The sequence below is a fragment of the Enhydra lutris genome, unplaced genomic scaffold, assembly GCF_002288905.1.
Source record: "Enhydra lutris kenyoni isolate GAN:26980312 unplaced genomic scaffold, ASM228890v2 scaffoldscaffold9, whole genome shotgun sequence".
Classification (NCBI taxonomy): Eukaryota; Metazoa; Chordata; class Mammalia; order Carnivora; family Mustelidae; genus Enhydra; species Enhydra lutris.
In genome coordinates, this window is record NW_019154093.1 from 15,038,674 (window position 1) to 15,055,781 (window position 17,108).

At 39.0% G+C, this 17,108-nt stretch overlaps 1 protein-coding gene across 4 annotated transcripts in view; it reads right to left on the reverse strand.

Annotated features, from left to right (window-relative positions):
- The window catches only part of LOC111143451 (eukaryotic translation initiation factor 2B subunit gamma), a 129,019-nt gene that overhangs the window by 85,701 nt on the left and 26,210 nt on the right, over positions 1 to 17,108 (reverse strand). For all 4 annotated transcript variants that reach the window (XM_022497207.1, XM_022497206.1, XM_022497208.1 and 1 more), the window contains exon 4: positions 5,189 to 5,348. In XM_022497207.1, coding sequence (XP_022352915.1) covers positions 5,189 to 5,348 — 160 coding nt within the window. The remainder of the gene's footprint in view (positions 1 to 5,188; positions 5,349 to 17,108) is intronic.

Consider the following 17,108-nt stretch of genomic DNA (forward strand, 5'->3'; position numbering starts at 1 on the left):
TGACAGTTCTACAGAAGAGCTACTAATCCAGAAAAGTTCTAAGAGAGATATCTTCAAGAGTTTGAAACTGAGAGAACACTTAAAGTGTTAGGAAATAATGAGAAGAAATTCACACCAGTGGGGCTAAGGCTGAATTAGTAATAAATACATAGAAAATTAAGCAAATGAAAAAACAAGACAATTTTTAGGAAAATAAAAGGGGGAAAGAGAAAAGTAATCTTGTACAAGCTTCAGCTGTGAATACCATTTATTTTAATTTTTTAAAAGATTTTATGTATTTGAGAGAGAAAGAGAAAGGGAGCATGAATAGTGGGGAGGAACAGAGGAAGAGGGAAAAGGAGGCTCTCCGCTGAACAGAGAATCCAGTACCAGGCTCGATCCCAGGACCCGGGGATCATGACCTGAGCCAAAGGCAGACACTTAACCGACTCAGCCACCCAGCCGCCCCTTATGAATAACATTTAAACAGTTATAGTGGTGTAAACATTAAATATATGTTAATAAACACGGCAATAAATGGGGAAACTGGGAGTTTGCATGTGTGTGGTGGGGCTAGAGGATGTGGTAAAACAGAACTAAATCTTTAAATTTCTGTAGTAGGAAGTAAGTAAATAATTCCTAAAACTAAAAATACCAAGACATAGCAAACAAAAGCATGTCCTTTGAAGATATGGAGTTTAAATGTGAAAAAAAATTTTAGCTACGTATATTGAAAGTGGCTGCCTTTGGGTAAAATGAGGACAGACACAGTGAAGGATGGCTATTTCTTATAATATACCCTGGATAATTCCATCACTCTTTAAATTACGAACATACAAAACTTTGACGAAAATAAAAACTAAATTCAAAAAGGAAAGAAAAAAAAAGCTCAGGCTATGGAGTCAGAAAGCGCAGGTTCAAGTTCTGATTCTGCCACTTACCAATGATTTGATATTGAGCAACTATCTACAAAATGCTAGTATGCCAAAAATGGATATAAAACTTGGTAAATAATAAAACTACATAGCCCCATTCACTGGATTTTATTTTATTTCATAATTATTATTCTTTTTTTTTAGTTTCATGTTTTTATTTACATTCCAGTTAGTGGGGTGCCAGGGTGGCTCAGTCATGATTTCCAGGTCCTGGGATTGGCTATGCTGGGCTCCCTGCTCAGCAGGGATTCTGCTTCTCCCTCTCCCTCTGCCTCCTCTCCCCTGTTCATGCTCTCTGTCTCTCTCTCGAATAAATAAAATCTTTAAGGAAAAAAAAAATTCCAGTTAGTTAATATATAGTGTAATATTAATTAGTTTCAGTCCATTCACCAGGTTTTATTTTGAGAGCAAATCTTGATTATTTTTGTTTCCCATGTAAGGCTTAGCATAAACTTTATATATAGTATGTTCTAAATTCAATGACTACATCAAAATTCAATATGTTTGTAAGTCAGGGATCTGATCTCATACCAACTACCCTGTCTGCATATCAGTACATTGTTCACCTCCTCCTTTTTAAATATTGTGCCTTTAAATATATTTCCCTGTAACTAGGACATTAAACTGCTCTCTGTATTTTGCATATGCTATTACTGTACTTCTCACTCTGTGACTTATAAATTCTAGCATATTTGAATCTACTTCTATAGGCTATTTCCTCAATCACAAGAATTTCAGTTTTGAGTATGCTGGGATTTCAAGTAACTTCTGTTAAATATAATTAGGAAAAAAGGGGTGGTGGTGGTGGTGGTTGGGATTTTTCAAAAGAGATAAAAACAGAAACCCAAGCAGGAGAAGTTTTCTTGCAATACAGCTCTGAGAAATAAAGAAAACTGAACCAAAAGAAACACAGGCTCAGAATGCCTGCCAGCATTTGTTAGGGCGCAGGGAGCCACGCCAATTGAGTGGTGAGTGTGATTCTGAACCACACTGATATTTACCGAATCTAGCCTAGACCAAGGCTATCTAACTCTGAGAACTGGAGAGGAGTTTGAGAAATACTACAGTGAACTGGATGGGCTAAATAAAAACTGAATCTACTTTATCTTACCTGGGCAGGGGATAGTAAGAGTTGCCTTTATAGGCAGGCTCCTCAACCATTCAGTAATATGTACTGACTTCGTACCATGGGCCATAACTGAGCCAAATGCTGGGGATAAAATGAACAAAACAGAATATGATGATCCCAGCTCTCAAAGAGCTGATAGCCAAGTAGAGGAGAGAGTAAATCAGAGAGCAGTGCCACCATATGTAGGCAAATAAGGGGGTATAACTGCATATGAGAGGGTCAAGGAAGGCTCTTCTCAGAAAAGAACTTGAAGTGTAAGTTAAATTTAGAGCACATGTGTCATAGGGACAGGGGATGGAGAGCATTAAAAGCCTGGAGGGGGTGGGGTGGGGGGAAAGCAGTACAAAAAATCCAAACATGAATTTTTTCCTGCCCTCCTCAGAACAGACATCTACAAATCTGAGACAGAAGTAGCAAGGCGTTGAAAGATGGCTTCTGAAACGTGTAGCCAATAGCCATTCTCCTGTAAGTCTGTAAGAACACCACTGCGAAACTTGGACACAGATCTGCTCTATTAAACAATATCTGGGAAAGAGGCGACTGCTAGTTGTTCTGGCATATAATAGCAGCCAACAGCAGACCAATATACAATCTGAGAAATTTAGGATTCCTTAACAAAAAAAAAATGCTTATCATTGAAATGCATAGTATTCCATGGGAGGAATTTATTTATTATGATTATTATTTTTAAAAGATTTTATTTATTTATTTGACAGAGAGATATCGAGAGAGGGAATACAAGCCGGGGGAGTGGAAGAGGGAGAAGCAGCCTCCCAGCTGAGCAAGGAGCCCCATGCAGGGCTTGATCCCAGGATGCTGGGATCATGACCCAAGCCAAAGGCAGACGCTTAACCAACTGAGTCATCCAGGCGCCCCCATGGGAGGAATTTAAAACTCAGTTATCTAGTGGTGCCTGGGTAGCTCAGTCGGTTAAGTGTCTGAGTCTGATTTTGGCTCAAGTCATGATCTCAGGATTGTGAGATCAAGCCCCACATCAGGCTCCAGGTTGGGCCCAGTGCCTACTTAAGATTCTCTCTCTCTTTCTCCCTCTTCTGTCCCCCAACCAGATCCCCCCCACCCCGTGCATCCCGATGTCTCTCTTAAGAAAATAAAAGCAAAAAACCTCCCTCAATTATCAAGGTGAAACTTAACCTTCAAATATAACAAAATACAGATATTGAGAAATTCAAAATTCATGTTAAGTATAAAAATATTTCAATAACACAAATCTGATTAGGACATTCTCTTGTTTAAAATTCCTCAACAACTCCCCACTGTTTTGAGGATAAAGTTCAAATGCTTTAGTTTGATCCCTATATCCTCTCCAGTCCCATTCCCTGCTCCCTGTCCTCCATACTCACACTCCAGCTCAAGAGCAGGTTACCTATATACATCATACCTTTTCAAAGAAGAGAGAAAAGCCAGCTTATACGAACTTTCACTGGCCAAGCATCAAAACAGTTTTAAATGGATGGGTAGACAGATAATACAGCTAATTTAAAATTATGAAAAGCTATGCACTTATAATGATACTTAAGAGATAATAGCTCCCAGAAATGGGGCGCCTGGGTGGCTCAGTGGGTTAAGCCGCTGCCTTCGGCTCAGGTCATGATCTCGGGGTCCTGGGATTGAGTCCCGCATCGGGCTCTCTGCTCAGCAGGGAGCCTGCTTCCCTCTCTCTCTCTCTCTCTCTCTGCCTGCCTCTCCATCTACTTGTGATCTCTCTCTCTGTCAAATAAATAAATAAAATCTTTAAAAAAAAAAAAAAAGAGATAATAGCTAATATGAAATGTACTAAAAAACTCAAATACCAAGAAGAGTAACTCTAATAAGGTATTTGATTTTTTAATTTAAGTAGAAGAGTATGAAAAAAAGAAACAAGAAATGCATATTTATAAAATAAACACCTGTTTATAAGGTAGAAAAGGTTGAATACAGGGCATTGTGAATAAGCAAACCAGACCTCACGAAAGTAGAAACTACATCAAGAACAAAAGGTTACTCAACATGAGGATCACAGATAGTGATAAGGTAGAAAGAGGACCCAACAATTAGTCCACACTGGTGATCACTTGAATACAAAAAGCAATTTAGAAAGTTTTAATGCTATAATCCAAAATTATAAATTAACCAAATGCCCTAAGGAATAAAACAAAAAAAATATTTATCTAGATCACTCAAATCCTAGGAATGAAAGCTCTAGGTGTCTCTACCAAAACCAGTGAGATGCTAGTAAACCATACGCGGCTTCTAGTAAGTGTAACAGAATACATCAATAAATAATAATGACAGGACAATGGGTTACATGATGCTGGCTAAGCAAAACCTAAAAAACACATCATTCCAGGGAAAAACTCCAGGGGAAAAAAATACATCATTCTAGGAAATACTAAAAGCTCTATCATTCCAGGGGAAAACTCCAGGGGGAAAAAATACATCATTCCAGGAAATACTAAAATCTATATAAAAAGGGTGATCTTACAAAGCTTTCTGGTCATTAGTTCAGCCATTAAATGCAGCACAGTCATAGGACTGGTGCCTCAGCTTTGAAATACTCTGGGAAAAGCAATCAAGAACCGTGTCTTAACCAAAAATGAACAACAGATCCATAAGCAAAGCTCCATAATCTTGGTTGGACTACAGCATTATTCCTTTTCTTTTTGGTCTGACAAGATTAATATCACTCTGAAGAGTAAAACAAGTAATAAGCTACTACTAGAATCCCAGGGAAATACCAAGATAAGAATGTTGTAATCCTAAGAAGAAAAAGCAAGGTTAACAACTGTCTTGTTTATTGGCTATTTAGGGTGATTGAAGCATTCAAAAAAATCAACCATTCTACCCTTGTACTAGTAATTTTAATAGCTTAAAGACTATCTGAAATTTGACCTTAAATTGCAAATAGTTCTGAGTGCTCCTCTTTGCATACAAAAGCCTCTTGGATTTTCCAGAATCTAATCAAGAGCTGTAAGCCTCTTCAAGTCAGGAACTGTGTCTTATTTGACTTTATGCCATCAACTCTTAGCACAGTGCCTATAGTACAGTCACTTCTCAGTAAATGTTTCCTAAGTGAAAGCATGAACGATAATAATAATAGTTGTTATTATTATAAAAACCCAACATACAAATAAATCAAACTCCTTACCTGTTTTTTTCCCCCTCTTTTGACCGGGAACTTGTTCTAAGCCATCTTGGCCTTTTCTCATTAACATGGCGAGTGAGGCATCATGAGCTCTGAACAGGTCCACAACTTCATGTAAGGCAACATCTGTGATCAGGTCACAGCTCAGGACTAGTACATCTGTCTGTCAAATGGAGAAGGGGAAACTCAATATCACAAAAGACAACGGATCTCACACATCACCACAGGATAAACTTATGATAGTTTGGCAGCACACACAGACTGGACACTTGTTTTCAAACATTTTTTATAGCAGCAGAGTAAGTAAAATAAATAGGGTTGCTCTAAGTAAACTATTCCAGGGGAGGTCTGGAATATCTACCTCCCTGTGTGTGTGCCTTATTGCTGCCCAATCTGAGGCATCACTGGAATTCTGGGCTCTAAGGAACAGAGTCTGGAAACTACCACATTGTCTATTTCCATGACGGAATTAATTATCTTAAATTTATACATCTCTTTACAGTTTGAAAAGTATTTTCACATAATCTGATGATTCCATTTGGTTATGAAGTCCTATAAAGCAGTCACTTTGCTACAGTACTAGAAAATAAAAGGATGAATATAATATAATGCCCATCTCTCAGGAGACCAATCTAATTCGTAAACAATTACCATACAACCTCAAGTATGTATAAAAGCACTCATGTAATTTGTATACCAATACCATGGGGTGGGATTGTTACTGTTATTTGTTCCCATTTTTATGGATAAGAAATATAAAACTTAACTACTATAGTGTCTGGCAAGTAACACGCATTTGGTAACTATTTGATGAATGAATGAATGTATCAAGGAAGTAAAAAAAAATGTTGCATTTCTACTAATTCAGATTAATTACAATAATAAGTAATAATAGTAATTAACGTTTATCAAATGTGTACTGTTGGCCAGGAACTCTGATAACACTTTGCATGCACTCCCAATCTTTACAAAGTTATGCCATAAGCACTATTATTTGTACTTTACAGACAGAGAAACAAGTTTAGAGTAGTTAGGTAATTAACCAAGATCTAACACTCTATAAGACTATTCATATAAATAAATAATCTTTACTAATGAATAGTGTTTAAAGAAATACAGCTTTGCTAGTTTGAAGACCCATGTAAGGGAGTTTCTAGCATATAGCATTAGGTACCAAAAACGCCTGAATGTATATCTTAGATAGTTCTAAATTTTGGTCTGTCTAGTACCCGGTACTATGAGCACTAGCTATCAACTGGAATATCATAGTTTAAGAGTAACCTTGATAAACTAAAAAAGTATCAATAAGAAGATGACTGAGAAAGGGCTAGAAACATGACGTCTTAAAGAAGAGAAGTTGTTTACTAGGGAAAAGATTATGTGGGGGAAACTGGGCAGGACAGGGATTATGGGGTAGGGTTAAGGAAGAGATAACAGCACTCTTTAAATACTTGACACTCTTAAGGAAGAAAAAAATTTTACCTTAATAGCCCAAGACCAAACTATGAACAAACAGGTAAAACATGAAGAAAAGTTTTTGGTTTTCATATTAACTTATATCTGTCAATCAGAGTTAGTCAAAGAGAAGAATTCTGTAAGGCAGTGAGTTCCCCATCATAAGAAGTGCTCAGGCAGAAACTGGATTACCATTTGCAACAATTTATTTACCTAACATTTACTGAGCATTAACTCTATGCTCAGCCAGGCCCTATTCTGAAATATAGAGGGAACTTAGACTAGAAAGTGTTAATAAAATGGGAGTGGCTAAGAAAGGCTACTTAATATTTTTTAAACAAATGTCTACCTATACATTCTGCTATTACAGAATTTCATCATAAATGCAGAAAACAGGTTTGCCAAAACAATATATTGAAAAACAAATCCCTTACATTGCAATTTAAACTGACTACACAGTTTCTCAATAGCACACCTGCAGTTTCCCAGAGGTGCCTCGGGTAAAACTGAGGCAGCCAGGGCAACTCCTCTTTTATTAATTTTATTTTCTGTGTAAGCTTTGGTTTGGAAAACAGGTTTTGCTACTTTAAAAAGTCTGAAAAACATTTAAATTATTCCAGGTTTAAGAATAAAATGAGGATTTACGTGGAAATTTTTATAAGGGGTTCCTACCTTTTAAGATTTTAATTTAAAATCAAGATTCCTGTGGCAGCTGAGGGGGGCTCAGTCAGCTAAGTGACTGACTTCAGCTCATGTCCTGATCTCAGGGTCCTAGGAGAGAGCCCTGCATCAGGCTGTCCCTCAGCAGGGAGTCTGCTTCTCTCTACCCCTCCCCCGGCTCGCTCCCTCTGTCTTTCTCTCTCTGTCAAATAAATAAAATCTTTAAAAAAATTAATTAAAATCAAGATTCCTGCTTTGGGTGGGAAAAATGGATGATTTCAACTCACATTCTACTACAGTAAAAAGTCATGTTTGCTAAGAAAGTGAGGCTCAAACATAAGAATGCCTTGGCTTACTGCTTGCAATTTCTTATTTTGAATAAAGAATCAGTACCAGAACCGTCATTCCTTTTTCTACATGCAACTCATCACTTAACAGCCTAAACAATTCCTTCTGACAGCCTCTTCAAGTTAAGAAGTTCAAACTTGATGGGCACCTGGGTGGCTCAGCCCGTTAAGTGTCTGTCTTCAGCTCAGGTCCCAAGACCCTAGAATCAAGTCCTGCAAAGGGATCCTTGCTCAGTGGGGAGCCCCTGCTTCTCCCTCTCCCTCTCCCTGCGGCTCCCCCTGCTTGTGCTCTATCAAATAAATAAATAAAATATATTTTTTTAAATTTCAAATTTGGATTTTTTCCCCCTACTTTTCTGCTTAAGGCTATCTCAGTTCCTTCTGGATTTTAACTGAGTTAAAAAAAAAAAAAAATTCCTAAGTTCACCATCTAGGAACCACCAAACATTAGCAAATCAGCCCATGTACCTGAAAGCTAAGGAAGAGATAGCACACAGAATCCTCCTTCTTAAAACAATGCTTAGAAAGGTTGGGAACACGGGCTATTATTAAAGACATGTCACTGTAGCAGTACAGAAGCTGCCCCATTTCATTGTAATAAAAATGACAGTTTGCTGAGGGAAAAAAAAAAAAAACTCCTTTCTCTAATATGCTGGCTGATTTTTGCCAATCTACTGTTCTACAGTAAATTCAATTATCAACTATACTCCAAAGTGAAGAAAATGACCCCAATGCAGATGCCTCTGAAGTGGCAACAATGTTGTCTTGGAAAATAGAGGCTGTTATCATTCAGTATCTGCAAAAAATAAATCTGTCAGTATAGCGATTGCCAAACAAATCCTGCGTAATTGGGAACAGTCGCAGCCTCATTTTTGTCTTTGCTCTTAGATGACTTTTTGCTAAGCTGATGCAAAATCCCCAAGGAGCCCAAGAAACAGAGCCGCGACCCCCGCCCCCCCCCATCCCCATGTCTGGTTGCCATCTGTTCTCAGTGTGAAACGAAAGGCATCAGTAGGAAAGGGCAGGGCCTGAGATACAGATGGAGGTGCTATTCCTCAGGCCCTCTCCTGCCTCCCTTCCCAGAATATGCACCATCTAAGACTCGCTGATGCCAAACACATTCCCATCCTCCTTGCAACCCCACCAAAGGAAAGTCTTTGCTGTTTATCAATGTACTCTGTTTCCAAAACTGGAAATCCTGGAATAAGAAACAAAAGTCTAACATCTTACATCTTCACATTACTAACTGTTTCTCTTTACATTTTTATAAACACTATTAAATGACTACTGTTTTGATTTGTATTCTAACTAGAAATGCAAATGTTCTTCCACTAATTGGAGCCCGGAGAGAAAAAGTGGAAAGGAGGTATTTCTGATCACGTGTGACCACAGCCATGAACAAACACAGACTGTGTGGACTGTGAGGCAACTGTATATATGAAGTGCAATTAACTTGAAAGCTCCCTGGACACACCAATCCTCAGCTGCCTTGTGTTCCAGGGCCCTGGTTCTTTCCTAAAACCAGCAGTAATGCCTCTTCTTTTGCAGAGACCAAATGGAATCTCCACAGACGGCCCTACTCACTATTCTTTTTTTTTTTTTTTTAAAGATTTTATTTATTTATTTGAGGGAGAGGCAGTGTGAGAGAGCATGAGTGAGGAGAAGGTCAGAGGGAGAAGCAGACTCCCCGTGGAGCTGGGAGCCCGATGTGGGACTCGATCCCGAGACTCCGGGATCATGACCTGAGCCGAAAGCAGTGGTCCAACCAACTGAGCCACCCAGGCGTCCCCCTACTCACTATTCTAATATCCTCAGTATCCCTTATCCCAAGCCTGTTCCTTTCGAGGAGCCAGGACAACGTCAAGGGCAAAAAGCACGGCTCAGAAGGACAGCAAATGTGTGCAGTTTTGACAAACTGGAAACATACAAGATCTTTAAGAGAAGATGAAGACAGCACATTAGTGTTAGGGAAAAAAATCAAGATACCCAGGAATTCAAAATTCGAACTGCTGCCAGTTAGTTTTGGCTAAAGCAAACAAATTAAGCTCAGAAAACCCAATTACAAAGCTATGGCAAAGCCCAGAAATCCCTCATTACAAGAACATTTTCAATCAAGCCAAAACCACTGAGTAAAACTAGAAGAAAAAACGAAAAGTTAAATCAGGGGCACCTGAGTGGCTCAGTGGGTTAAAGCCTCTGCCTTCGGCTCAGGTCATGATCCCAGGGTCCTGGGATCGAGCCCCACATCGGGCTCTCTGCTCAGCGGGGAGCCTGCTTCCTCCTCTCTCTCTGCCTACTTGTGGTCTCTGTCTGTCAAATAAATAAAATCTTAAAAAAAAAAAAAAAGAAAAGAAAAGTTAAATCAGAAAACTGGACGTTATGTGTGTGTGGTGGTGGTGGTATGGCGGGAGGTGGTAAGAGCTACTGGGAACAGCCGCTCTTCTGTTCCTGGCAGCTGCTCCACGACAGATTGTTATAAATAACACAATCTGGCAAAAAATTTCCTATGGCACAGAGAAAGAAAAACACTTACTCCCCTGGAAAAAAAAAAAAACAAAAAAAAAAACAGTCAGGGCAAGGTAACCACGCTTTCACCCACCCAGCACTTCCATAAACAATGGCTATGATCCAAATTACCACCCTGCACCCCAGTCCTGCTGTATGGGACTAATGAATTCAGCTACTTGGTGCAACTATGAATGGTCACAATTTACATTTCCTATGTGGTCCAATCCCAATCCAACCCTCAAGAGTAGTTTGGTGCTGTAATAAATGCCAATGTCTAACTGCAATGGAGACCTCACCATGCTTGATTTCCATTGAAAATGTCTGGAAAAGACTCCCAGTCTACAGTTCCCAAAGTGCATGGCAAAGGGCCAACTGCCATTTTGTTTTTAATGAGGCTGGGGTATTAGGTGCAGGAAGGAATGACCAACTCAATCTGTAAATAAGAAATGTGGTAATCCTTAGGCTTAGAGCTAAATATCCTTCCTATGTTTCTTAGCTTAATCATAGTGTCACCACCACAAGGATATGAAGTCAGAAATCTGGCCATAGTCTAGGGCTGAAGTCCTCCCTCTCTTGCCCAGTCCACTACTCCAACATCTTACTGGTTGCCAACTCCTCCTCTTTTTTTATCTTATTTTTTTTTAAGGATTTATTTATTTATTTTAAATGAGAGAGAGAGAGCACACATGAGGGGAGGGGCAGAAGGAGAGAATCTTTCAAGCAGACTCCCTGCTAAGTGGGGAGCCCAAAGATGCGGGGCTTGATCCCGAGACCCATAAGATCACGACCTGAGCCAAAACCAAGAGTCAGATGCCCAACCAACTGAGCCATCCAGGTGTCCCCAAGTCCTTCTATTTTATCTCCATCGCTCTACCTTAGTTCAGGCCTCAAAATATGTTTCTAGTCTCTTAGCTGGTCTCACTCACTCCAGTTTTCCCCTATTCTAATCTATACTCCAATTTCCATTACTTATTTCACTTCCCTGCTTAAAGGCAGCCTAAAATAGTGTTCTCCAAACATAAGAAAAAGTTGAACACTTTTTCACTTATTCCCACTTTACTTTTAAAATTTACTTAAAAACACATGAATTATGATAAGTGATATAATATGCTCTTCAGATAACATACAAAAGCTGATTTTTTTTTTTTAAAGATTTTATTTAGGGGCGCCTGGGTGGCTCAGTGGGTTAAACCTCTGCCTTCGGCTCAGGTTGTGATCCCACAGTCCTGGGATCAAGCCCCACATCGGGCTCTCTGCTTTGCAGGGAGCCTGCTTCCTCCTCTCTCTCTGCCTGCCTCTCTGCCTGCTTATGATCTCTCTGTCAAATAAATAAATAAAATCTTTAAAAAAAAGATTTTATTTATATATTTGAGAGACAGAGAGAACAAGAACATGAGTGGGGAGGATGGGAAGAGGGAGAGAGACAGACTCCCCACTGGGCAGGAAGCCCGATGTGAGACTCCATCCCAATATCCTGGAATCAAGCCCTGTATCAGGCTCTCTGCTCAGCAGGGAGCCTGCTTCCCCCTCTCTCTCTCTCTGCCTGCTGCTTTGCCTACTTGTGATCTCTCTCTCTCCAAATAAATAAATAAAATCTTTAAAAAAATGATATTTTTAAAAGAAGAGGTAAAATTTTAAAAAACTAGAGATTCTAATATCTTCCTTGAGTTCTCCATCCTGTACATCCCCTGGCTTTGAGATCACCCCATTTATGATATTCCTGCTTTGTAGGACTGAGTTTAAATTCTTTAGCATGATATTAAAAATCCTTAAAATATGACTCCACCTACCCAATTCAGCCTTCTCTGTCCCAATTCCCCTTCCACATAGCTAATGTTAACTTGCTGGAGTAAACTGCCAATAATGTATTCCCCATTCTCTCTTCCCACCCTACCACATAGTCATCCATCAAGTTTCAGGTCCTGTCGTGGTTATTATAAAGGGCAAAGCCAGCATATTATCTCCTCTAGAGATGAAGTCTTTTCTGATCCATCGTAGACCTTAAATCACTATCGTGAATTACATAGGTTTTTTTCTCTTCTAGACTTTGAACGTCATAAGGAGCTCTTTTATCTTTGTATCCCTGGAGTTCAACCTAGTGCTGGCAAACAAGCATCAGTAAATGTTAGCACTCGTCCTGTTACCTCCTTCTCCGTGTTTAAATGGACTCAAAGGGAAACATCCAATTTCAGATGTTTAGAAACAGCATACTTTCTGACAGAGCTGAGGGCCCCCTTTGTAGAGAATGTGACTGTTCAGAGTTAGGACAGGGGCCAAAATGGTAACTCCGCAGCATCCTAAAGCAATGAGGTAGGGAATAAATGTGCTGCTTCCAACAAGGAAAACGGCAGGAATGTCTGAAAGTAAAGAAACCAGATGCAGCTGTCCTGGAGGGTGTAGCTGGAGGGGATATGCTAGATTTATAATTTTAAAATGGGGACTCAACATTTATAGTTTTAATATTTATAGTTCATTTACCTTCCTACAGAAGTTCTCTTCAGGTTAAGAATAGAGGAATTCTACTCATGTTTCCTACATAAAGCTAATTAATTTCTAACACTGTTAAATGCATTATATGCTAATCACATCTCTTCCCAGGATATTTTTTTTGGGGGTGTAATATATTTATTTATGTGACTCATTTTGTAACATTTAAGACATAGAGGTTGTTTATAAAAATACGTAAGTTGTTGGTCTTTCTTCCAGGATTTAAATATCTGCAATTTAATTTTAAAATCCAAATGCATGGACATTAATAGAGAAATAACAAAGGTGTTTTTTTTTGTTTGTTTTCTCAAACCAAACCTTCACTTTGAAAGAATTTACTATTCTGAATCTATTTTAAACAATTTCATTCTTTTTCTTCAGTTAGACATAAATACTCCACAGGATAAAAATATTATTGCTCCATTTCAAGACCATGAAACATGTTCTTAACAATTACACTACATATTTTCTGCCTGTAACTTGAATTTAAATTTTGTCCTGAAGTATGAAATATGTAGAAATATTGTCCAGTTTACTTGGAAGCCAGAAAGCTTGAGAGAGGGACAGTAGAGGGTAGTTAGGGACTGTGACAAAGGGGAGTTTATTATAAAGAAAAGACAAGTAACAAGTTTAAAAAAAAAAAGAAAAATGAAACTAAAATCATCCTCAAAAAGCAACTCTTAAGATTAGGTATGTCTTCTTTTCTTATTAATTGTCAACATTAAATGATGTCCAGTGTTTTGCATTTAATTTTACATGTGACTTTGAAAGGGCCGCTCCCTTTTTGGGCCTCAGTGTCATCTATAAAATGAGAGGCCTGTACCATCTCTGAAGTCCTTTATGGCATAAAATTCTATGATTACAAGGGCCAACCTATTCTTACTTCTTTATCTAGAGCTACGCTCTGGGTTCAGAGGTGATTAATAATTACGGTGACTTAAAAAGAGCTGAGTTTTTCATCTACTTTCATTATGAAAGTTTAAATCAAGTTAAATACAATTTTGATGCTCAGCACATTTAATTAAACTTGAATTCTTTCAAAAATAATAATCCATGTGTGGCACGTATGGCAATTCTCAGTTAATCAGAGAAGTCAGTTAGGCATAAAAATCCAGAACCGGCTTACCATTCTGGTTAAAAAGAATGTTACTATCCAAGCTTATTCATTAAAGGACGTGTCTCTGAATACCTCTTCAGCAAAAGCCTGAGTAATCATATACTTTAAGGGTTCCAATCCATAAAGACTCCAGTTTGAAACCCATGGTTACATTCTACCTGCTACCATCAACTCACCTGGTTCTCTAAAACTATACTATCTTCAAGTTGATGGCAAAACACTGGACATCATTTAATGTTGACAAACTCTTACACACACTTTATTTCACTTAGATCTCACACAATTCTGTAAGATCAATATAGTTAAACCAATTTTAGAGACAAGAAAAAAGAAGCTAAGAAATATTATGTGATCTGCCCCTTTGCTATCACATTGCCTTCTAACACACACACACACACACACACACACACACACACACACACTACATTAACACATTACTTTCAGGTGTACAACATAGTGATTCAACAAACTCATACATTATGCTATGCTCACCAGAAGTGTAGCTACCATCTGTCACCATACAATGTTATTATAATATCACTGACTATATTTCCTATAGGCCCTCTTTATTTTATTTTCTTTAAAGATTTTATTTATTTATCTGACACAGAGAGAGAGATCCCAAGTAGGTAGAGAGAGGGGGAAGCAGGCTCCCTGCTGAGCAGAGACTCAGATGTGGGGCTTGATCCCAGGACCCTGAGATCACAACCTGAGCTGAAGGCAGAGGCTTAACCCACTGAGCCACCCAGCCACCCTAATATAGGCCCTCTTTTTTTTTTTTTTTTAAAGATTTTATTTATTTATTTGACAGAGAGAGATCACAAGCAGGCAGAGAGGCAGGCAGAGAGAGAGGAGGAAGCAGGCTCCCCGCTGAGCAGAGAGCCCGACGCGGGGCTCGATCCCAGGACACTGAGATCATGACCTGAGCCGAAGGCAGCGGCTTAACCCACTGAGCCACCCAGGCGCCCCTACAGGCCCTCTTTAAATGTATTCATGTCACATTTAAATTTGGTTAGACAGGGGCACCTGGGTGGCTCAGTGGGTTAAAGCCTCTGCCTTCGGCTCAGGTCATGATCCCAGAGTCCTGGGATCGAGCCCCGTGTCGGGCTCTCTGCTCAGTGGGGAGCCTGCTTCCTCCTCTCTCTATCTGCCTGCCTCTCTGCCTGCTTGTGATCTGTCAAATAAATAAATAAAAATTAAAAAAAAAAAGAAAGAAGGAAAATAAATTTGGTTAGACATCTTACTATTTAAAACCAAATCATATGGGAAGAGAGGGGAACCCTTTTATACTGTTGGTGGGAATGCAAGCTGCTGCAACCACTCTGGAAAACAGCATGGAGGTTCCTCAAAAAGCTGAAAATAGAGCTACCCCACGACCCAACAATTGTACTACTGGGTATTTACCCCAAAGATACAAATGTAGCGATCTGAAGGGGCACCTGCACCCCAATGTTTATAGCAGCAATGTCCACAATAGCCAAACTATGGAAAGAGCCCAGATGTCCATCAACAGATGAACAGATAAAGAAAAGGAGATATACATACAGAATGGAATACTGCTCAGCTATCAAAAAATTGAAATCTTGTCATTTGGAATGACATGGATGGAACTAGAGGGTTATTATGCAAAGAGAAATAAATCAATCAGAGAAATACAATTATCATATGATCTCACTCATATGTGGAATTTAAGAAACAAAACAGGATCATAGGGGAAGGGAGAAAAAAAAACAAGACGAAATCAGAGAGGGAGAGAAACATAAGAGACTCTTAATCATAGGAAACAAACTGAGGATTGCTGGAGGGGAGAGGGGTGGGGAGATGGGGCAACTGGGTGATGGACATTAAGGAGGGCACATGATGTAATGAGCCCTGGGTGTTATATTAAACTGATGAATCACTGAACTCTACCTCTGAAACTAATAATACAGTATATGTTAATTAATTGAATTTAAATAAATAAATAATTAAAAATGAAAACCAGATCATAGTTTATTATGAAAAACTAGGCTGTATTTCAAAATAGGTTATATTTTGAAATTATACTTGAAAATTATAAAGTACCATTTAACTACACTTAAAAAAAAAAAAAGAACAGATTCTTGTAGAAGTTAAGAATAGATGTCTTCATAAAATTTTTTTAAGATTTTATTTATTTATTTGACAGAGAGAGAGCACAAGTACGCAAAGCGGCAAGCAGAGAGAGAGAAAGAGGAGGAAGCAGGCTGCCCAATGCAGGGATCGATCCCAGGATCCTGAGATCATGACCTGAGCTAAAGGCATAGGCTCAACCCACTGAGCCACCCAGGCGCCCCTTTTACTAGAGTTTTTTTTCTCAAATGTTATTTCCCATTTGAAAGAGCTCTCCTTCCTCTGCCACTCATTATCTCCTTATCCTGCTTTATTTTTCTTCTTAGCACCTGTTATCATTTGAAATTGTTTTCTTGTTTATTATATTATCTGTCTCTTCTTATGGAATAGCTCTAAGAGGGATCTTGCTTATCTGGTTTACCCCTCTATTTCCAGCATAAGCAAGTGAATAAATGAAAATATGACTATTTTGTAGATGAATTAAATGCAAGCTTGGAAGGGACTTCTAACCTCTTTAAGGTCATAGGCTAGTGAGTGATGGAACAAGAATTAGAATCCAGGCTTACCCATTTTCCTGAAAGCCTGCATTCTTTTCAGTATGCCACTCCACCTCTTTGATAAGATAAAACAATCCTCCCTCTGGGAAAACCTGCTTGGGGAAGAGGGTCAGCCACGTCAGTAAACTTTTTTTTTTTTTTTTTAAGATTTTATTTATTTATTTGACAGAGATCACAAGCAGGCAGAGAGGCAGGCAGAGAGAGAGGGGGAAGAAGGCTCCCCGCTGAGCAGACAGCCCGACGCGGGGCTCGATCCCAGGACCCTGAGATCATGACCTGAGCTGAAGGCAGAGGCTTTAACCCACTGAGCCACCCAGGTGCCCCCATGTCAGTAGACTTAAGGCTTGATGGAAACTTACAGATACAAATAAAATGAACACCAAGCAGCCAATGCCATGATCCTTCTGGTCTACAATCACTGAAACTCAACTGTAGGCATCTGTGTCTATATAAAAGGAGTAAAGAGCATGTTCCAAATGTTGACAAAGAGCCTGCCTTCATCTGTCATTCATTCAATACATACATACTGAGCACCCAGAAATAGTTCCTGTCCCACAGTCTAGTGCAGGGAGATGATGATGTAACAAATCATTTTAATCCTCTGTGCAAGTACAGAAAAATGAAACTAATGCAGTCTTAGAAAGCCAACAAAGGCTAACTGGAGCAGATGATGTCTAAACTAAGAGCTGAAAAAAGGTTGG